We start from the raw sequence: 23438 nt of genomic DNA, 5'->3' as shown, positions 1-23438 counted from the left end.
CACTTTATATAAGATTTGTAAGATCTTGCTCTCACTCTCTCTCAGGGAGTGATTTTCATAACGGGATAGTGGGTTTCAGTGTGAGTTCTGTCACGGGTCAGGTTCTGGACGAGGACTCTGAAGTGAACAGAACAGCCCTGCTCTACCTACAAAGACAAGAGGACCGGTACATTTCTCCCTTCTTATCCGTAATTTCATTCCTCTCCCTGTATGACTCTCTGTAAACCCTAAAAAGTGGCAACAGTATCTGACACGCTGGTCCACATAAAATGGATCCTGACTAATTATATGTGTAAATGGAAGCTACGTTTGCGATCACGGTGTGTCATGTGTGGCCTCCCCCCGTTCAGGGCCTTCGAGGACGTTGAGGTGATGTGGCGAGCCACGTTCAGCAGGACCGAGGCGTCTCTGGTCCGCGACGGGGTCGACCTGACGCGGGAGCTGCTGCTGACCTCCGGCACCGTGCTCTGCAGGAAGGGCCAGGTCCTGTGTGGCCTCACCATGGAGGTCCGACAGGACAAGGTGAGTGCAGGGGACATACCGGAGGTCAGAGTTATACATGTCACAATGCTCACCGCCAGTACTCTTAATTTGAACCAGGAAGTATTTGCCAACCATATGGAAAATGCCTACTCGCATGACTGCAAGTTGCTGTGAATAAAAGCCTATGTTAAATTCGGTTTTCTTTATTTTACTACACTTATCAAGAGCGACTTACAGTAGTACTGTACATACATTTTCATACATGCCCCCTCACAATCCTGACGTTGTAAGCTCTGCTAACTGAGCTAGGTTATTTTAGAGTGTGGGTGGAGGCTGGTCTTGACGGATGTTATTTTAGAGTGTGGGTGGAGGCTGGTCTTGATGGATGTTATGTTAGTGTGTGGGTGGAGGCTGGTCTTGATGGATGTTATGTTAGTGTGTGGGTGGAGGCTGGTCTTGACGGATGTTATTTTAGAGTGTGGGTGGAGGCTGGTCTTGACGGATGTTATTTTAGAGTGTGGGTGGAGGCTGGTCTTGATGGATGTTATTTTAGAGTGTGGGTGGAGGCTGGTCTTGATGGATGTTATTTTAGAGAGTGGGTGGAGGCTGGTCTTGACGGATGTTATTTTAGAGTGTGGGTGGAGGCTGGTCTTGACGAATGTTATTTTAGAGTGTGGGTGGAGGCTGGTCTTGACGGATGTTATTTTAGAGTGTGGGTGGAGGCTGGTCTTGACGGATGTTATTTTAGAGTGTGGGTGGAGGCTGGTCTTGACGGATGTTATTTTAGAGTGTGGGTGGAGGCTGGTCTTGACGGATGTTATGTTAGTGTGTGGGTGGAGGCTGGTCTTGACGGATGTTATTTTAGAGTGTGGGTGGAGGCTGGTCTTGACGGATGTTATTTTAGAGTGTGGGTGGAGGCTGGTCTTGACGGATGTTATTTTAGAGTGTGGGTGGAGGCTGGTCTTGACGGATGTTATGTTAGTGTGTGGGTGGAGGCTGGTCTTGACGGATGTTATTTTAGAGTGTGGGTGGAGGCTGGTCTTGACGGATGTTATTTTAGAGTGTGGGTGGAGGCTGGTCTTGACGGATGTTATTTTAGAGTGTGGGTGGAGGCTGGTCTTGACGGATGTTATTTTAGAGTGTGGGTGGAGGCTGGTCTTGACGGATGTTATTTTAGAGTGTGGGTGGAGGCTGGTCTTGACGGATGTTATTTTAGAGTGTGGGTGGAGGCTGGTCTTGACGGATGTTATTTTAGAGTGTGGGTGGAGGCTGGTCTTGACGGATGTTATTTTAGAGTGTGGGTGGAGGCTGGTCTTGACGGATGTTATGTTAGTGTGTGGGTGGAGGCTGGTCTTGACGGATGTTATTTTAGAGAGTGGGTGGAGGCTGGTCTGGAGAGTCGGTGGAGGCCGGTCTGGACAGATGTTGTTTTAGAGAGTGGGTGGAGGGTGATTTTATTTTAGTCTTTCAGGACACCCATCGGGGTGTGATCACTCCTCCCTCCCCTCTCCTTCACCTCCTCCCTTCTTTCTCTCTTCTCTCCTCGTCTTCTCCCTCCTCCCCTCAGTGGCTCTGCCCACGGCGTGTCCTGCTGTGTGTTTGTGTGTAGGGGCTATTTCCGTGTCTGCTGTGCTTTTAATCCCCCAGCCTCCCTCTGCCTTTCTGCTGGTATGTGACACAGTGACAGAGATGAGAGGATTTACTTCCAGAGTCTGTAACACTGCTCCACATCTATGTTCCAAAAGGCTTGTCTATATCATTATAAGAACATTACTGGCACTGCCCTGCACATTTTCCATTTTAGTCATTTTGCAGACTCTCTTATCCAGAGAGACTTACAGTTGAGTGCTTTTTAAAGATGCCTTGGTGGAAAAACAACATAACCCAGTAGTGGTAAGTACAGTTAGGTCCAGAAATATTTGGACACTGACACAATTTTCATTATTGTGCCCCTGTCCACCACCACGATGGATTTGAAATGAAACCACTGAGATGCAATTGAAGCACAGACTTTCAGCTTTAATTCAAGGGGTTGAAGAAAAATATTGTTTGAAATGTTTGGGAATTGTAACCATTTTCATACACAGTCCCCTTATTTCAGGGTCTCAAATGTTATTGAACAAATGAACACATTCATGAATAAAATTTTCATTTTTAATACTTTTTCAAGAATCCTTTACAGGCAATGACTGCTTGAAGTCTGTACCACATGGACATCACCAAACGCTGGGTGTCCTCCTTTATGATGCTTTGCCAGGCCTTTACAGCAGCCGTCTTCAGTTGTTGTTGGTTTATGGGTCTTTCTGTCTGAAGTTTTGTCTTTAGCAAGTGAAATGCATGCTTAATTGGGTTGAGATCAGGTTATTGGCTCGGTCATTGCAGAATATTCCACTTTAAAAAACTCCTGGGTTGCTTTTGCAGTATGTTTTGGGTCATTGTCCATTTGTAAAGTGTTGTTCAATCAACTACGCTGAATTTGGCTGAATCTGAGGTGACAATATATCCCTATACACTTCAGAATCTATCTGGCTGCTTTTTCTTCCCATCCTTCTGGCACAGGTTGATCTTAGTTTCATCAGTCAAAGAATACGGTTCCAGAACTGGGTTGGCTTTTTTAGATTTTTGACAAATCTGGCCTCTCTATTCTTGAGGCTTATGAACGGTTTGCAAACCCTCTGTATTTGCTCTTTTGAAGTATTCTCTTCATGGTAGACATGAATAATGATATGCCTACCTCCTGGAGAGTGTTCTTCACTTGGCTGGATGTTGTGAAGGGGGTTTTCTCTACCATGAAAAGGATCCTACGATCATCCACCACTGTTGTCTTCCATGGACGTCCAGGCCTTTTTGCCTTTTTTTTTTTTCACTTCCATTGAGAGCTCCTTTGACCACATGTTGTGCGTTTCAGAGCAACAGCTTCCAAATGCAAATGCCACACCTGGAATCAACTCCAGACCTTTCACCTGCTTAATTGATGAAAAAATAACGAAGGAATAACCCACACCTGTCCTTGATACAAAGTCAATTGTCCAATTACCTTTGGTCCCATGAAGAAGACTGTAACTTGAATATATTTTGGTAAACATCCGTATCCAATTATTTCTGGACCTAACTGTGTCTCTTACTGAAGTAACTATGAGCAAAATCTGCCCTTGAACCAAGTATATAAAAACTAATGATCATTCAAGTCCAAGCCAGTACCACTAGTAAGAAGCATTATCCAATTTTAACGTCCCCTTTTTTCCCTCTGATACATTTGAATCCAAAACCAGGCGGGCCTTTCTAACCTGGCCTCATCTGTGTGTTGCCATAGGAACCAGAGTACGAGGCCTGGTTCCTGGTTGAGATCTACCGGGTTGGGCTTGGCGCTGCAATCAACGAGAGTGCCCGTTTTGCCAACATCAGCATGCTGGAGAGTGACGACCCGCGGGGGGTGGTCTACTTTGCTGTGGGTTCCAGACTGCCTGTGGTACACGTCAAGACCGCCCGTCTCAGCCTGCAGGTGTACCGAGAGGCCAGCACAGCCTCCGCTATCACCGTACGCTACCGCATGCTGGTCAGTTCACACACACACACACACACACACACACACATTACATACACACACAAATATCCATACAAAAATTGTACTTTTCAAATTGCTCTATGCTCTGAAGCCTCTTAACTCTGTAAACTCTAACCTATGTATTATCTGTAGTCTGAAGTCTTCTTATAAAATATACCAGCCCCAGTCCCTGTTCCAGCCCCAGTCCCTGTTCCAGCCCCAGTCCCTGTTCCAGCCCCAGTCCCTGTTCCAGCCCCAGTCCCTGTTCCAGCCCCAGTCCCTGTTCCAGCCCCAGTCCCTGTTCCAGCCCCAGTCCCTGTTCCAGTCCCTGTTCCAGCCCCAGTCCCTGTTCCAGTCCCAGTCCCATACTTTAGCCACCACCCCTTCACTCTCCATGACATTCTTTTTCTTCTCCCCCTCCTCTCTATTTTCGGTGCTTGGTGATGAGCTCTATGTGTTTGATCGATTTCCTGGCTCTCTAGCTGGGGACGGACATTGAATTGCGTTCCCAGCCTTTGATATTGTAGATCATAAGGGAGATTGCCTAGCACACTTAGCTGTAATTCACACACATACGTATGACCAGGTCATGTCCTTTCATCTTTCAGATTGAAGTAACATTCTTAAAACAGTTGTTGTCTGTATAATAACATCTCAGAGGTTGCATTCTCCCTCCACATTCATCTATATGTCCCTTTTTCTTCTCTTTCTCCATGGGAATCCAACCAAGCTCGTCTTTTCACATGCACATTCAAAGTCTCTTTCACTCTCTTGCTCTTTCTTGTCTTTACCAGCTCCCTCTTTCTCATCTGACCTAACAATCATGTCTCTCTGTCATCCAACAGGAGCTCCCTCGGGCTGAGGCAGTAGGCCCCACTCTGGTCTGGCCCGCGGTAGCCGGGATGGACTTCCTGAAAGAAGAGGGCCAGTTGACCTTTGACCTGGGTCAGAGAAGCACCGGGCTGGACGTCACCCTCACGCCGGCCCTGGCCTCGTCCAATCCGACGCCCAAGCGGTTCCGGGTGGAGCTGTACGAGGCCAGCGGAGGCTCCCGGGTGCACCCTGAATACGGTCTGGCCAACGTGACCGTGGTGTCGGACGGCGAGACGCAGGCCGTGTGGGCCCTGTTGGACCAGCTCCAGCAGCCTCTGGACAGCACCATACTGGACAGGTTGCTCCACGCCATGATCAACAAGGCCACAGGCCAGCTCACACCGGAACAACTTACCGCAGTGCTGGACGCCACAGGGAAGGTGAGAGCGAGGGGACAGAGAACGAAAAGGTGTTAGAAGTGATCTCTGTGTTGGTGTCTGTGTGTGTGTGTGTCTGTGTGTGTGTGTGATCCAGGTCCCCGCAATATTTTTTTGACTTTAATGTTAGTCCCCACAAAGAAAAACAAATGTGTGTGTGACCCACACTTGTACATGCAGGAACCAGCTGTCCCCACAAGGATTTTTGAAAAATGTGATTCGCAATAGGGTTTAGGTTTCAGGACTAACCTACCAATAGACACAGTATTAGAATCCTAAAGGTTACCTTTGGGTTTAATAATTACCGGGGTTAGGCCTTAGGGCTAACTTGAGTTAAGGCAGGTTAGGGTTGGATTAGGTTTTGGGTTAGGGTTAGGGTTACGGTTAGGGGTCATGGATATCTGGGTCAGGATTGGAGTCAAATCCTGTCTACTCTTTAATATAATTTGACAGGGCTGGAGTCAGTTTGGATTGAAGCCAATCAATTCAAAAGAACTGCCGACACACGTTTTTAAATGATTGTAATATTTCCTTTTTTACTTCCTGAATTGACCCTGGGGAGAGAGTGTAGCAGGGCTGAGTGGACAGGAAATAGCTGTCACCACCACAGACTTATTCAATCACAGGCAAACACAGTCTTTGAATACTACTGTGTACTGTTGCTTGGAATCACTGAATGTGACTTGTCACTCATAACCCACAGAGAATGTGTGTGTGTGTGTGTGTGTGTGTGTGCACACATGGAGAGTCTTGATTATCAACTATTTGTATTAGTCATGAACACCTCCACCTACAGACACATGAACTAAAGTTCTCTCTCTGCGCGGCCAGGTGCTTAGGGAGGCAGAGCAGACCCCACTTGCAAACAGCAGCAGGGGATTGACCTACGACCTCCTGTGCGCATTGGCTAACCCCAGCCGTGCTGACATGCGGGGCCTGAGCCAACTTGCAGAGGTTGCAGAGCGCTTTGCCTTCTCCCTCCTCACAGACGTCCAGTGTGGAGCACAAGGTCAAAGGTCAGTACTGCTCATTAGGATTGTTGGTAATCAGGGTGGAAAATCACTCTTCTTAGGTACGATGCAAAGTGGAGTGCATGGATACACCATTTAGCCATGGTATACACCGATCAGCCATGGGGCTGCATAGCTGCAGACCAGTCAGGGTGCCCATGCTGACCCCTGTCCACTTCTGGAAAGTGCCTACAATGGGCATGTGAGCATCAGAACTGGACCATGGAGCAATGGAAGAAAGAGGCCTGGTCTGATGAATCACGTTTCCTTTTACATCACGTGGATGGCCGGGTGCGTGTGCATCGCTTACCTGGAGAACACATGGCACCAGGATGCACTATGGGAAGGAGGCAAGCAGACGGAGGCAGTGTGATGCTTTGGGCAATGTTCTTCTGGGAAACCTTGGGTCCTGCCATTCATTTGGATGTTACTTTGACACGTACCACCTACCTGAGTATTGATGCAGACCATGTGCGCCCTTTAATGGCAAGGGTATTCCCTGATGACATTGGCCTCTTTCAGCAGGATAATGCACCCTGCCTCAAAGCAAAAAGGGTTCAGGAATGGTTTGAGGAACAAAACATTGAGTTCAAGGTGTTGACTTGGCTTCCAAATTCCCCAGATCTCAATCCAATCGAGCATCTGTGGAATGTGCTGGAAAAACAGGTCCGATCCATGGAGGCCCCACCTCACCACTTAGAGGACTTAAAGGATCTGCTGGTAACGACTTGGTGCCAGTTAACACAGCACACCTTCAGAGGTCTAGTGGGCTCCATGCCTCAATGGGTCAGGGCTGTTTTGGTGGCAAAAGGGGGACATACATTATGACCACCTGCCTAATATTGTGTAATGGCTGATCGGTGTATTGCCAATATACAACAAAAACCCAGAGATGCCTTATTGCTACTATAAACTGGTTACCGATGAATATTGGAACAATTAAAAGTGATGTGATATCACACCAATAGTATAGTTCTGGCCAATCAGCATTCAGGATTCAAACCCTCCAGTTCATAATATAGACTGTGTCATCTTTTCTGTTGATTAGAGTAATGTGAATTGTTTTTGCTTTCGAAAGGGGGAGGACCATCCTGGACACATGTGCCTACATTTCCATCTCAGCCTTCCACTGGTATCCAACCCAGATCAACGGACACACGTTCACTGGCAAGAATTCCGATACCTTCCAGTTGCCAGAGACCCTCCTGGAGGTGCCAGCCCTGCCCCCCGGCACCATCGCTCCCTCAGCATGTCGCCAGTTGCAGCTCACAGAATACAGCACAGAGCACTGGTTCCTCACCAATGACCAAAGAACCGCCCTCAACGGGAAGGCAAGCAGACCCATATTGACCAGTGACCACTGTTAGCCTCTCCACACTGATGACCACTGTTAGCCTCTCCACACTGATGACCACTGTTAGCCTCTCCACACTGATGACCACTGTTAGCCTCTCCACACTGATGACCACTGTTAGCCTCTCCACACTGATGACCACTGCTAGCCTCTCCACACTGATGACCACTGCTAGCCTCCGCACAGTGATGACCGTTGTTAACCTCTTCACACTGATGACCACTGTTAACCTCTTCACACTGATGACCATTGTAAGCCTCCCCACACTGGTGTACCGATTGGAAACAGCAGGGGGCAGTGTTGGCTCAGACAATTTTCCCTCTTCACTGCTAGATCTTTACTGCCACATGTGTAGAAGTCACCCAAATCAGACAGAGACACAGATTCTCTCAATCTTTAATTTACCATTTACGGTATATTCCACCACTTAATTCCATATTGAAGTGTCATTTAAATTGAAGTCAATAATTGAAAACTTTATTTCCAACTTTATTTCCAATGACTTTTCAGTAGCCTTGAAAGTAAATGGGTTTTGTATGTTTTCTAGGTGTTCTCTGCCAGCCTGCGGGGTCGTGGGTCACAACCTCTGACTGAGGGCAATGAGGTTGTGTATCGTATCCACACTTCCGGGCCAAGGGTCAAACCTGGCCAGTCCTTGTGCCTTCTGTGGAACCAGGCTGCTGAGAGGTTGGTACAGACCCCATCTGAGGACAGATCCACTCTGCAGTAGCAACACGTTCCCTCACATAGTGTATCCTCCAGTCACAATCACTCGCCCTCTGTTGAGAATTAATCAACCACAATTGATACTCCTGGCAACTTTTGTAGCTCTTCTGAAGCTGTAGTAATGTATTATGACCATGTGACTGTAGGACACATCCATTGAGCTGAGTGAGTGGTTGAGCCCTTCTCAGCTCTGCCGTGTGGGTGATAATCCCTCACTTCGTGTTCAGACGGAATCACCCTCTAGCTGAGGGGTCAGAGGTCAGGAGTCAGGCACTCCCAAGTCTATGTTCATGGATGGCCCCCACCCCCCGCTCTCTGGGTTATGTGTGAGGGATCAGTTTGTTCTGTTTGTTCTGCTCCGAATTCCCAAACATTCCCGCCCCTCAGAAGTCCGTTTAAAAGGACATTCCGGAAGAGTCCTGGAGTGGGACTCTTGGCTGAACAGCCTGTAACAGGACAAAGATGTATCCAGTTTGGTTTGGACCGTGGAGCAGCTGCTTGGATGATCCGTCCTTAAGATAATCAAGCAGATGGTAGTGTTGATAACGTCTGAGGGGAGAGAGATAGAGAGATTGAGCTCCATGTCAGCCCTGGAAATGTTCTAAATCCCCCAACGTATCTAAGAGTTGATCTAACTGACTGATGCACTGGCTGCTCCAATCAGAGCTTTATTAGATTTATATTAAAATATTGTCTAAGGCTGAGTCCTTCCTTTTCCTCTCCACATCACTCCGCTCTTCTCTACTCTCCCTCTCCTCTGCCCCTCCTCTCCTCTCGTCTCCCTCTCTTCTCTCCTCTGCCCCTTTCTTGTCATCTCTTCCTCTCCTCTCCTGTAGCTGGCTGTCAGACAGGAAGTTCTGCCGAGTGGTGGAGGACAGTGGGACCCACGTGGAGTGTGCCTGCTCCCACCTGTCTGTGTACACGGCCCGGGCTGAGATGGCTGCCTTGGCCTCTTACAATGAGGCCTTCTACGCCTCCGGCTTCATCTGCATCTCAGGTACATGGATTAACAGGCTGCAGGCTGACCATACACCTGGTTTGTTTTTAACAGTGTTCAGGCTGACCATACACCTGGTTTGTTTTTAACAGTGTTCAGGCTGACCATACACCTGGTTTGTTTTTAACAGTGTTCAGGCTGACCATACACCTGGTTTATCTCTTTAACAGTGTTCAGGCTGACCATACACCTGGTTTATCTCTTTAACAGTGTTCAGGCTGACCATACACCTGGTTTATCTCTTTAACAGTGTTCAGGCTGACCATGCACCTGGTTTGTTTTTAAGTGTTCAGGCTGACCATACACCTGGTTTATCTCTTTAACAGTGTTCAGGCTGACCATACACCTGGTTTATCTCTTTAACAGTGTTCAGGCTGACCATACACCTGGTTTATCTCTTTAACAGTGTTCAGGCTGACCATACACCTGGTTTGTTTTTAACAGTGTTCAGGCTGACCATACACCTGGTTTATCTCTTTAACAGTGTTCAGGCTGACCATGCACCTGGTTTATGTTTTTAACAGTGTTCAAGCTGACCATACACCTGGTTTATCTCTTTAACAGTGTTCAGGCTGACCATACACCTGGTTTATCGCTTTAACAGGGTTCAGGCTGACCAAACACCTGGTTTATCTCTTTCAGTTTGGCTCTTCATCTTTCTTTCTGTCCTTTCCTTTCTGCATCTCAGATGTCTGTCAGTCCCTCATTTAAGTTCTCTATTTCCTTTCATGTCCCTATTTCTGTTCCATACCTCCCTCTGTCTTTCTTTTTCTGTCCGACTGTCATTCCTTTTGGCCATGGCTCAGCCTGTATGCCTCCTCTAATCACCTGACACTTGTTTTTATACCCTCCACTGTAATAATTTCTTCACTGAGTACGAACCAGGATAGAGGTTTTAATGGCTGACTTTGACTTAACGATGCAGTGTGGTCTGGTGTCCCCAGGGTTGACCTTGGCCATTGTGTCCCATCTGCTGTGCTCCCGCTTCCCCATGTTTGCTGCCAAACTGCTTATTCACATGATGGTCGGCTGCCTCGGAACCCAGGTAGGATGTTCGGAACATACACACTGTACATACACACACATGAAAACATACTACACACACTTAATAACCATAGGGTTTTTGAATGCTGATCCCTGACATTTGTATCTACTCTGTCTTAGCTCGCAAGGATAGGGTGGTTGTACTGAGAGACTAATGAGGAACCTTTGAAACCAGTGATAGCAGCATCTCCACGCAGATAGATTTGCCCTAAACTTACTACTCTATAGGTTGTCAGCCTGTTCTACTCAAAATCTCACACACACACACACACACACACACACACATACGCACACACGCGCACACACACAGCCACACTCCAAACACACACACACATCCCCTGAACAGGTGCTGCAGATGTCGCCAAATATTTTCTAAGAATTGTGCATAGAGCTGGACGGACACGAACATATGTAGCCGTCACAACCCCGCGGGCGACGCCGTTTCGCCCTGACAACAAAACAATCCCCCCGCACCCTTTCCCATAAACACCGTGGCTGCCGTTAACCGTAAGAGCGGTGAAAGAGATATGTGACCTGAGGGAGGCTCCGGTCAAGGACGGCCTCGGCTACGTCTGACCTATAAGCGGCGGTGGGGAATTTCCACTGGTCCCCAGCGCCGTAATGGAGAAACACTGAGCCCCCTTTCCATTTAAAAGCCAGGCGAATAGGATACACACAGCCACCGATCACTTTAATGGTCAGGGTTCAGAGTCTGGCCAAGAGTTCTTTGACACAGCGGTTCAACTTATGACACAGCGGTTCGGCTTTGACACAGCAGTTCTACTTTGACACGGCGGAGGGGTTCAATAAGGTTTACATTGGAATAGCATAGACAGCGCCACAGTAGTTCTGTTCATCCTGCTTCATGCACAGATTAGTGGGTAGAGAATCTCCTAAGTCAGGTCAAGCTGAACACAATACGTATGTAAACATACGGTGTGCAAACATAGTTACCCTACAGTGCTGGCAGGAGGCCGAGGGTCATGGTTCAGAGTTCATCCTCTTTCCAGGGTCTCTGTGGTAGCAGCTGTTGAACCAGACTCTGTGGTAGGAGCTGTTGATCCAGACTCTGTTGATCCAGACTCTGTTGATCCAGACTCTGTGGTAGCAGCTGTTGATCCAGACTCTGTTGATCCAGACTCTGTGGTAGGAGCTGTTGATCCAGACTCTGTTGATCCAGACTCTGTGGTAGGAGCTGTTGATCCAGACTCTGTTGATCCAGACTCTGTTGATCCAGACTCTGTTGATCCAGACTCTGTGGTAGCAGCTGTTGATCCAGACTCTGTTGATCCAGACTCTGTGGTAGCAGTTGTTGATCCAGACTCTGTTGATCCAGACTCCGTGGTAGCAGGCTAAGCCGGAGGAGCGTCTAGCTATGTGTAATTACTCAGGGACACAACCCTCTGGGGCCCAGGACATTAAAAGTGCCTCCATGATTGATTTTTCCTTCTCCTCCTCCGCTAGCTAGGGCAGCGAGCGCCTTACTCTTTCCAACGTATTGTTCTCTTTCTACCTCACCCCCTCTCTTTCTGCCTCACCCCCTTGCTCTCTCTATCTCTACTCTCTCTCAGCCACTGACCCCCTCCTCCCCCTTTCTCTTTCTATTATTTTCTACCCATTTTTCTCTCACACTCTCTCGCTTTCTTTTACTCTCTGCTTTTTTGATGTTCTTTGGGGTGTTTAGCTCATAGGTCATGTAACGGTCAGACACGCTGTAGAGTTTTTCTGGAGCTGGTCTGTGCTCTTTTGGGAGTGATTCCCAAGCCCTCAGCCTTCGATTCAGTCAGGCTGTTGTTTTTAATCCTAAATCTTCTTGCCGACACAATGGCCTAGGACCCCTGGAAAAGACGTAAGGTTGACGTGACTCTCAGTGACAACCTTATCCTCCATCTCATTTTTACATCTCCAATAACGATCACTGGGAATTATGTGAAGATATAATTCGTCACATTATACCTTCACATTGTATCTTCACAATCCGCCAGCCTCTCAACTGGCGGGTTGAAACAGAATCAGTTGTGTTGTTTGCGTAAGAAGAAAATTATTTTCTTTGGGGATATAAAAAAAGCAGAGGGATTTAAATCGCTTAAAGAAAAATGCTGTGTAGCATATTTAGCGGTCTTAAAAAGTGGTCGTTCCCTGGTCTAATATAACTGCTACGTAACAATACGAGTTGCTTTCCCGACAGCATTTCCTGGTTTTATTGAGCCACAAGTGAGAGGATTTCAAAGTGACCCCAAACCTTTGAACGTCCGTGTATGTCATTAGGCCAGGCAGACGACCCTCCAGACGGGGGCATGGAGACGCCCAGGCCCGTCCCTCTGCGACTGAGTGGAGCTCCCCCCCCCCCCCCCCCCCCCCCCCCCGCCCACGGGGCTGACAGACACGTGACATCACGCGTTGGTGGTCCCGCACCGCAGCACGACAACTGAAGATTGTGGCGAGTGGAAATGTACCCCGGCGCTGCGTGTCATCTGGTCGTGTGTGTTCACCGCGTTAGGGCTCTTCATACGCGCGGTAATAACACACATTTACCCCGGGCAATCAGACGGGGGGCTGTCATAATGGGCCGTCACAAGGAAGGGCAGAGGGTGGGTGCGTGGGTGTGTGTGTGTGTGTGTCTGTGTGTGTGTGTTCAGGTTTTACTGGACTGGTGGGGACCCCACTGGGATTATAAAACAATGATTATTTGACCCTGTGAGGACAGTCGTCGGTTCTCGTCAGCAGAACTTATGTTCCTGGCTTCGGGGGAAAAGTTTAGGATAAAGGTTACATTCAGGATTTGGAGTTTGGGGTTAGGGAGAAATGGGATTTTGAAAGGGGATTATTTAAGAAAGACAGAATGTGTGTGTGTGTGTGTGTGTGGTGTGTGTGTGTGTGTGTGTAAGATGCATGTTTGAAAGAGTTTGTGTGAGGCCAGAGATGAAGCTTTAGGTGTTAGTCATTCTGCCTCAAGGTGAGGTACGCAGGCACGCTTGCACACACACACACACACACACACACACACACACACACACACACAGAGGCCCATGCAGAGACAGGTCTTTAATATCTAAAACATATTTCATCAGAATGCTGTCAAAAGTGTGTAAAATACAGAACCAAAATGTGTTCTTGGTTCTGCCCTCTGGCCTCTATGGGAGGGTAGCTCCAGATCAGCCCGGAACCAGATGGTGGAATTTTCATCTGGACAAACCAGTTAACCGGTTATTAATAAGAAGTGTTATTTAGTAAACACTTTGCATCTATTTCTTAAAACATAAATATGCAATACCCCGTCATAGACCACAATGGTTTGCATAGAAACGATCTGAAAACACTGTGCTAGATATCTCCTAACTCCTCCCTGTGGTGAATGGACGGCTCACAGCTTGTCATTCATCCACAGGAGAGTGTGTCCTAGCTCTGTTGCAATACTGCCAAGACTGTGTGTGAAGCATACAACCTTCATCTCTAGCACACCCCCCTTGCACAATTCTAATTCATATCATTCCCAAACTAATGGGATGTTTTACGTCAAAGAGTTGAGTGACTGGAAATCTTTCTTGATGTTAATAGTGGGGGCGTTATGTTAAGTTATCAGATAAGCACCTGAGTGTCCCCTTTTCCCCACAGAAGGATACGTGCGTCTTTTATTAACCTGACGTTATCACACCGTGGTTTTGACGTTACAGATAATAGTATGATAACATAAGCAGATTTGATACCTCTGCTGTGATAAGTGGTGTTTTACAGTCACTACTAAAAGTTGGCACACTTCATTCCAAGTCTTCTCGCTTGCTGCAGCAAGTGGTGTTTACACTTTAACCAACAACTGTGCTCCAGGCCCTTGCTGACAGCTGGGAGACCTCATGGTATGATGGCGTTGGTGTGTGGTGGTGGTGTGGTGTAGTGTGGTGTTGGTGTAATGTGGTGGTGGTGTTGTAATATACCGGTGCTGGTCATATAATTAGAATATCATCAAAAATTTAAATTTGATTTATTTCAGTAATTCCATTCAAAAAGTGAAACTTGTGTATTATATTCATTCATTACACACAGACTGATATATTTCAAATGTTTATTTATTTTTATTCTGATGATTATAACTGACAACTAATGAAAATCCCAAATTCAGTATCTCAGAAAATTTGAATATTACCTAAAGACCAATACAAAAAAAGGATTTTTAGAAATGCTGGCCAACTGAAAAGTATGAACATGAAAAATATGTGCATGTACAGCACTCAATACTTAGTTGGGCCTCCTTTTGCCTGAATTACTGCAGCAATGTGGCGTGGCATGGAGTCGATCAGTCTGTGGCACTGCTCAGGTGTTATGAGAGCCCAGGTTGCTTTGATAGTGGCCTTCATCTCTTCTGCATTGTTGGGTCTTGTGTATCGCATCTTCCTCTTCACAATACCACATAGATTTTCTATAGGGTTAAGGTCAGGCGATTTTGCTGGCCAATTAAGAACAGGGATACCATGGTCCTTAAAAAAGGTACTGGTAGCTTTGGCGCTGTGTGCAGGTGCCAAATCCTGTTGGAAAATGAAATCTGCATCTCCATAAAGTTGGTCAGCAGCAGAAAGCATGAAGTGCTCTGAAACTTCCTGGTAGACGGCTGCATTGACCTTGGACCTCAGAAAACACAGTGGACCAACATCAGCAGATGACATGGCACCCCAAACCATCACTGACTGTGGAAACTTTACACTGGATTTCAAGCAACGTGGATTCTGTGCCTCTCCTCTCTTCCTCCAGACTCTGGGACCTTGTTTTCCAAAGGAAATGCTAAATTTACTTTAATCAGAGAACATTACTTTGGACCACTCAGCGGCAGTCCAGTCCTATTTGTCTTTTGCCCAGGCAAGACGTTTCTGACGCTGTGTCTTGTTCAAGAGTTGTTGTAGTGTGGTGGTGTTGTAGTGTGGTTGTGGTGGTGGTGTTGTAATGTGGTGGTGGTGTGGTGGTGGTGTTGTAGTATAGTGGTGGTGATGGTGGTGTTGTAGTTTGGTGGTGGTGTGTGGTGGTGTGGTGGTGGTGTAATGTGGTGGTGGTGTTGTAGTATAGTGGTGTAGTGTGGTGGTGTTGTAGTGTGGTGGTGGTGATGGTGGTGTTGTAGTTTGGTGGTGGTGGTGTGGTGGTGGTGTAATGTGGTGGTGGTGTTGTAGTATAGTGGTGTAGTGTGGTGGTGTTGTAGTGTGGTGGTGGTGATGGTGTGTGGTGGTGTTGTAGTGTGGTGGTGGTGATGGTGGTGTTGTAGTTTGATGGTGGTGTTGTCGTTTGATGGTGGTGGTGTAACACTGTGGTGTTTAATCCATCGGTCAGGAGGTGTTTAGGTGGCCGTAGTTGTGAGTAATACAGGATTTCCTGTTCTTCTGGGAAAGGGTCCAAAACAGTTTGCTCTCCGCTCGCCTGTTCTGCCCACAGGAACTCTGCTTTAGAAATCTCCGTCCGCAGTGATTCGACAGACTCTTGTATTTATTCTGGAGGGAGACGGGAAGCCAGGGAGAGATCTGAGATATCCTCACACGCCACACTCTCAGGGAAGCTGAGGGTGCTTAACGGCCTGGTTCCTGACCCCACATACTTTGTTAGAACAACTTTCAAAGACTTTTTGGACTCGTAGAGGCTGCTTCTATTTAGGTGGGACACTGTGACTCAATAATCAGCCGTGTCACGTAAGCCCCAATGTCAGAGAGCTCTTCTCACGAGGCCTGTGTTTTTCAGAGGCCGATCCAGAGGGTGAAAGAAAGGCAGGGACTCATCCCTCCCCCCTCACTCAGAGAAAGTTTGAGTCATCCTTTCCTACAAAACCAACTTGAAACAAGCCTGGGGTTTCCAGTAAATTCTATCACAGTTTCATATATAGTCAAATGATTCAACTTCAGGCTTTGTTCAATCAGTCTGCAAAAGCTGGAATCTCCTACACTTCACTAGCCTTCATTTTCGTTTCAAATTCAGGCTGGATTAGGGTTGCACCATATTGGAAATAACTGACGTAGCGATATTTTGTTTTTCTGCGATATATATTGTGATATTAAAAAATACATTATGTATTCAGAAAGAGCTTTGGCTATTAACCTGACAGTATGTATCCTTCATTCTTCCCCAGCCCCAGCCCCATCCTCTACAATTACAATTTATGAAACTCATGAACATTTTCATATTTCAGAACAGGTTGCTAGGTAATAATGTAACAGTTTGTAACAGTAATAGTATAGCAATAGCAACAGTAGTGAACAGTAGTGAAATAGAATGCACGATTGGGCATGTTCAGGTGCAGCCTGAACATGTTCGCGGCATTGTCTGTTATTATACAGACTAGATGACTCTCATCTAGGCCCCAATTAGCTAAAGCTTCTCTCATCCATGTTGCGATGTTCTCACTTGTACGATCCTCTGGGAAAAATGCAGTTTGCAAACAGCGACTTTTCAGGTGGAAGTCCTCATTAATCAAGTGTACGGTCAGACTTATGTAGGGCTCTGTTGTCCAGCTGGACCACAAGTCTGTTGTTGCTGTATAATATTCCACTTGTGACAGCTCTTTTTCAGCTTGTGCCTTGCATTTCTCGTGCAGCTCTGGGATGGCAACTTGAGAAAAATAGTTGCGTGATGGCATTACATACCACTTGTCAAGCGACCGGATCATGTTTTTCAAACCCTCTTTGGTAACCGTGTTCATTGGTACCATGTCTTTGGTGACGTGAAATGTTATTGAATCTGTGATTTCTCTATGCCGTTTGGAACCTTTCTCGTATGGTGTAATACTGGCAAATGCATCCGAAATAGATTTTATCTTTGAACGCCATTGAGATGCTTTGCACTCGTCATACGAAGATTTGTGGTGCCGCCTTAAATGATCAAACAAATTGGTCGTGTTGTGGCAACAATTGCAAGGCACTCTCGACCAAGTACCTGTTTTTGGTCAACATCATCCTGTCTGTAGCCTAAATATTTCCATGTAATTGACATTGCATTTCTTTTTGCAACCAAATTCTCAATTTCTTTTTTGCCTGTTCCTCACTCATCATTTCGTCACGCGCAAGCAGAGCCTGCATGTCAACCAAGTGCAGCAACGAACCGTTTTTAAAATAACAATTATTATTATAATTAACTGTGTATCCAATAACCCATAAATCAGAGTAAATTATGTTATATCACACAGATCTAATGCTGGTTTTCCATTCGAAATATTTTTTTATTTTTGGTTAAATCGCACGTTCTGCGATGTGACTATTGCGGATGCGTACATCGCAATGTCGATGCTGAAACGATGTATCGTACAGCCCTAGTCTGGATTCGGTTTAACTAGGTCCTTGGGTGATCGGAAACAGATCCTGGAAGAGGACTTGAAAAGGATCTTTCATTTAGAATCGGTCCCTCTTGTTAGTAGATATGATCTGAGGATGATGGGTGCCCAGGACTACTCCATACATTAGAGGCTCTTCATCTCTTCGCTGTTCCCTGATGGCAGCCTGATGATGCCGTGTCATAGTGTAGCATCACCTGGGTCTTTGCCAACAGGTGAGGCAAGGAATGAAAAGGGAGAGATGTTGCAGTACGCCGCTTCCATTCCATTTATCCACCTCTTTTCCTATTGGATTTTCATGAGCAATGCCTCTTTCTATTGGACCATTCTCATCAACAGCTATTCCTATTGGACATTCATCAGCAATACCTCTTGAACCCTTATCAACCATACCTCTTTTTGGCTAGATTTCGCGTTTCTCACCGTAGGTTTGTGGACTTTGCCATTCTCAGATGCTACTATTCTCGCTCACTGACGGTGACCCCAAAAAGAGAAGCATCGCTGGCCTTGAACTTTCCCCCTCTATCCAGGAAAAGCTCTGCAAACAGAAGCAGGAGGCCGACCTGGCCTTTCTCCCAGATCGGACTGCTGTCACGTAGACTGGGCCACAATGAATAATAGCATTATTCAGGATAATTATACTGCAGGTATCAGTAGCCGGAATATAATTTATCAATAGTGAGTGGTAGCGATGTGTAGTAGTAGTAACTTGATTTTTGATTCATGGTTCACCTTTTTTTCAACAGGTAAACCAGTCGATATCCAATTCTCCTTTACAATGATGGACTGGCCAAAGACATAAGGATTGCTGGGCAACACTTAGTTACATGTGAATGCAGTCAAAATACTATGTACAAGTCCAGTGTGGATATATACCAGAGCACAGGTTTCTATTTCCCAGTGTTGACGAGTGAACTGGGGCTGGTGGGGTATTTGCCTAGATCAGACCTGTAAATGAGCTGCTACAAAGTCTGTGACGATTTACAGGAGTATAAACATCACTGTGATGAGTGTTATAGGGTGGTAATAAGTAGTATTAGTCATACATAGCAATACGAAGTATTAGTAGTAATAAAGTAGTAATAGACGTTGTAGTTGTCATAGTAACCTCCTTCATTCTCGGTTGGGGAGTTAAGGACCTGTTCTGGTCATTTCCTACGCTCACAGCTACCCACAGTGCTTTAGAAAGAGGAAGTGGCATGCCATATCATATGGGTTTTTAGTGTCATCGCTGCCTGTGAAGTCGGTCCCACCCCTTAACAGATAGTTCTCTGAACCACAACCCCACCCACCCAAGTCAGTGCCCTTCTTATTGCTGAGGGACCTCACATCACAACAGGAATTATTTATTAATTAATTAAATATATTTTATAGGTTGAAACAACAAAAAGGTGTTTGATTAGTGTTAACGTTTTTGCTGTACATGTTACATCATCTCAGTTGGGACAAATTGGGTTTATGTACTGACCCAATTTAACACTTTTCCAGTTTAAACATAGTATGTCTTATAGCCTGATGAAAATAAAACCAAATGTTATACTTTCCTTAACTAACTCCGTGCAAAAATGTAACTCCAGGCCACTTCTTTCTATAAACCTCTATCTGTGGGCACCCTGAGATGGGAATTTAAGTTTGGTTTACTTACTGACTTGACAGGAATGGCTCCAAGGCCTGCAAAGCACCCAGGGATAGAAAACAAGAAGTTAAAAATAGCATATGGCTCTCCAGTGCCCTTCATTCATCCATACAGTATATACGGGCCACCTCTCCCGGGCACAAACCAGACTGGTCCGGTTCCACTTACACAAGACTTCAAGGTCAGGGGTCAGCCTGTGTCACACAGCCTCTATGTAGGCCGTTATGGTGACTCAGACAAGAGGTCAATGTTTTTTACACTCATACATCCTACACAGGTTGCCAGAACTTGACTCTTGCAATACATTGCCATTGTGATCTGCTGTGTTTTTTTGGTTTACATTTAAACTGACTCATCCTGGATCGGTTCTGCCAGTGTTGATAGGATGCTTCGTGGACTCGTGTCCTGGTGTGTTGTTTTGGATGGGTTGTGTGTGTTTTAGATGAACATACAAGCAGGGGAGGGAAATCTCATTTCCAGCAGGTCTACCTGTGCCAGTGGATTTGACTATGACCAACAGGTCACCAGGGCATTGGCCTGTTGTTTTTAATTTACCAACAAGGTGATGGGGTGGCAGGTGGGGGTGGGTTGTATAATGATGATGACCCCAAAAAGAGAAGCATCGCTTGCCTTGAACTATCCCCCGGTATCCAGAAAAAGCTCTGCAAACAGAAGCAGGAGGCCGGCTGGCCTCTGTCCCAGATTGGACGAACACACAGTCCTGAGGTCACATGGGACCATCCGGATCCCACAGGACTCAGCACGACGGTCGTTGGCAGTCTTCACCACATCACCGCCCGCAGTATAACTACATTATTTTATAACGTTTGAATCCCTTTGTGACATGTCCTGAGAGTCTTTGGATGTCAAGACATTTCAGTTCTGCAGATTTCTGATCGTACACTACCCACAACATTGTGTTTTACGGTGACGTTTTTCTAGGCTTTTAAAGCATTTCTTCGATATTTTGACAACATCAGTGGTCTCGATTCAGTGACTTGGATCTTTGCACATCTTTTCTTAGTAGGCTCTTTTACCTGATTCATGGAAGCCTAATCTTACTGCTGTCCCACATCTAATAGGCCCTTTAACTTCTGCTGCTGATTGGGATAGTGTGTGAGATGGTGTTTAACATCACATCCCGCTGTGGGATGGTAGATACTCTTGTTCGCTAAATATTTCACAACGTTGTAATTATATTTCTTCTTCCGCTCCTGCTATTATGTATTCAATCGTGTGTTTATTTAGGTTTGTGGGCAGAATAAACCTTTTAAAATGTCTCATTTCCGTTTCTGTGGGAGTTTCCTGACGAACGTTCATTCACCCTGCCTGCTTAGAATGTTGCTTGTTACTTTTCTGTTGTTTTGTTTAGTGTGTGTTTATTCCGTCTGGCTACTTTTTCTCCCCGCAACACATTAGTGGCCTGAATTCTGTTTGGTTTTATGTACACGGTAAATCAGTCAAACATTACCATTGCTTGATTATCCCTCGGTACTGTTATGCAACATATTATTGAGCAGAGTGCTAGGAGTGCATAGGAGAGGGGCTGGGGGCCGTGCGGAACTGCTCTGAATGACAGCCGCCCGCACGGTCACCATGTTGCCCAATAACCCAACACTGGTCGCAGGAGCGTCTGATGGGACGCACGCTCAGCTGCTCTATTTCTGGAGGCGAGGTTCAGTTAGTGGCCCTAAATCTGTTTCAGACTGAACTTTGGAAGGTGAGTCGGGAGAAAACTCACGGTCAGCCCATTGACTTTGTTTGTTTGCTTGCCGGGAATAACAGGGTCAGTGATGTGTGGCTCTGCTTATAGCCTTCTTACCACCTGGCTAAGGCTATTTTCTATTGATTTATACTCTCCCTGAGCATGCCCTAATTTATATTTTAGATTGGGCTAAACTGTAACATTTGGTGGAGTCAAAGGGGAAACATTTTTTAAACCAGTGACTCGGCAGACTACATGGCTTTTTGGTCAGTTGTTTCCCATGTTGTCGAGTTATATAGTTAGCTATCTAAACCGTGACAGTGCAGATATAATACTAATAAAGTGTTAAAGAACAGCACTGTGCAGGGCTGGGAGCACCATTTGCGTGCTGACCCGAAATAGAAAAAGAGAGAGGACGCATTTCCTGTAATACTCAGAATGCAGAGTGGAAAGCGGAAGGAGACGGTCTAATGTTGTGTAATATATCAAGCCCTGTTGATATTTAGTCCTTTGCTTCCCAGCATTCAGTAACAGCTAATCACAGGCAATCAAATTGTTTAGATTACCAGCAGTCAGAGGACTGTTGGGTCAGAACACGACTTATTCTGAGGTTAACATTGTCTTACCACGATAGCACAGTGAAAAGAGCAGCCTCCATCGTGCTCTTTTACACACACACACACACACTCACCTCCGACTGAAGTGGTAGCTGTAGCTACAGACAGAATGGTAGCTGTCTGTAGCTTTTGCGGTCAGTTGTTGCCTATTCTGTCCTGTTGGGGTCACTCTCCATCCATGGTTAAAGAGCACACAGAAAGAAGAACGAATGAATACAAGGAAGATCAATACTTCCCAAGAGCCCCACAGTTACTCAGTGACTGCACATATTTCTCGGGCACAAATTGCAATGCTCTGCTCCAATAAGAAATGGTTGAAGTGCTCTTCTCCTTCTCCTGTAACTAGTTTCCCAGTGTTCTCTGGAGGCAGTGGGCTGCAGGCGTCTGTCCCAAGCAGCATTGGCATTCTGGATCAGAGCATGGCAGGGATCCGCCTGGCACTACTGCAAAGGAGCAAAGCCCCTGACCGTGTCAGTGGGCTGAAGCCGCTTATGTGAAGTCTTTAGATAACAGTTACTTTGCTGAGGAAATTCACTTGAAACGGACCGATGTAGTGGAACAGTACCTTGAATGGCTGAATTAGTGAATCGATATCTGCTTTGTGGACAGTAGGACTGACCGTTCAGTGCATACATTTGATCTGTCTCACCCCTTATTGATCCGGTCATTGAGGAATGCAGAGGACTTGCAGAAGACAGTAGCGTACAGGGGTATCCCTCCTTGTCAACCGGCCATCTTATCTAACATTGTGGCCACAAAAAGAAGCTCCTGTTTGGTTTTCCAATGGAAAAGTTCAAGGGCTAGTTTTACAGTTCTGTGTCCCAGAAACCTGTATCTTTTTAGTTTCTGCCGATGCTGCTTATGATCTGGGTCACTCCATTACACAGTAATTATGCATCAATATCGGACTAGTCAGGATTGAGAAGTCATGTAATTGATCCAGTGACGTAATACCTCAGGTTTCTCATTGGGGATGTCAGTGGGCTGTCTGGGTTGTGACAGTGGCGCCGCTCAGAAATGGACTTCTCCCAAATCAGATCAGCCTGGTTGGATAGGAAACTGTGAGGCTCTTAGCTCTGAACATGGACTAGTGCTGGATGTCGGTGATTAGATTTTGATGAGCCAGAGCGGAACCATGTCTTGTGACTTCAAACCAGTCGCCTAGCGTGGCGATTCCTTTGACGGCTCGGGACCTTTAAGGTGGACATGATGTGAAATGGTGCGGCAGTGCTTTGTCTCTGTTTATGTCAATGTCATGGCTTTGTTGACCCGAGGGATTGGCAGTCATGTTCTCCAATGGGGGGACCATGGTCCCTGCTAGCATTGTTGTCTGAGAATGCTGAGTGAGAGGGCAACTATTCACTGTTTTAACACACACACACACGTTTACTTAGCTATCTGAATGGGACCCCAAAGTTGATTGCCCTCAATCTGTATAAGTCTATTGTCAAGCAACAAGATTGAATTTGGTCATGACATTGTGTGTCGCCTGTTTCCATCATGTTTGTGCTGGGCACACCGTTTTTCTTTTACTGTGTTCAGCAGAATCTTGTGAACCAGGCGATAAAAGGCGTTACGGTAAATTCATTACCAGGATGCATCACTTGCAGTCTTTTTTCAGCAGTAGGGGGCCCTAACAATACAGACGTCACGAAGACGTCTGTAAATATTGTGCCGTTTGTGACAAAGATGTTTGGTTTAAATTAATCAAGTGGATGAGCAAGGAAAAGACGCTGGGCATCGCCATTTTCAGATTCTTAGATATAGCCAAATCTGTC

The 23438-nt window shown here is 46.1% G+C and overlaps 1 protein-coding gene across 2 annotated transcripts in view; it reads left to right on the top strand.

The window, feature by feature from the left end:
- Positions 1-23438, top strand: part of adgrv1 (adhesion G protein-coupled receptor V1) — a 138032-nt gene that overhangs the window by 68454 nt on the left and 46140 nt on the right. For both annotated transcript variants that reach the window (XM_020052796.3, XM_034296435.1), the window contains 9 exons: positions 46-166; positions 351-522; positions 3797-4039; positions 4873-5280; positions 6109-6293; positions 7366-7618; positions 8189-8328; positions 9204-9364; positions 10309-10409. In XM_020052796.3, the coding sequence (XP_019908355.3) occupies positions 46-166; positions 351-522; positions 3797-4039; positions 4873-5280; positions 6109-6293; positions 7366-7618; positions 8189-8328; positions 9204-9364; positions 10309-10409 (1784 nt within the window). The remainder of the gene's footprint in view (positions 1-45; positions 167-350; positions 523-3796; positions 4040-4872; positions 5281-6108; positions 6294-7365; positions 7619-8188; positions 8329-9203; positions 9365-10308; positions 10410-23438) is intronic.

This window comes from Esox lucius, chromosome 13 (genome assembly GCF_011004845.1).
Source record: "Esox lucius isolate fEsoLuc1 chromosome 13, fEsoLuc1.pri, whole genome shotgun sequence".
Lineage (NCBI taxonomy): Eukaryota > Metazoa > Chordata > Actinopteri > Esociformes > Esocidae > Esox > Esox lucius.
The sequence above is the reverse complement of the archived record's forward strand: the minus strand, read 5'-3'. Positions and strand labels throughout refer to the sequence as shown.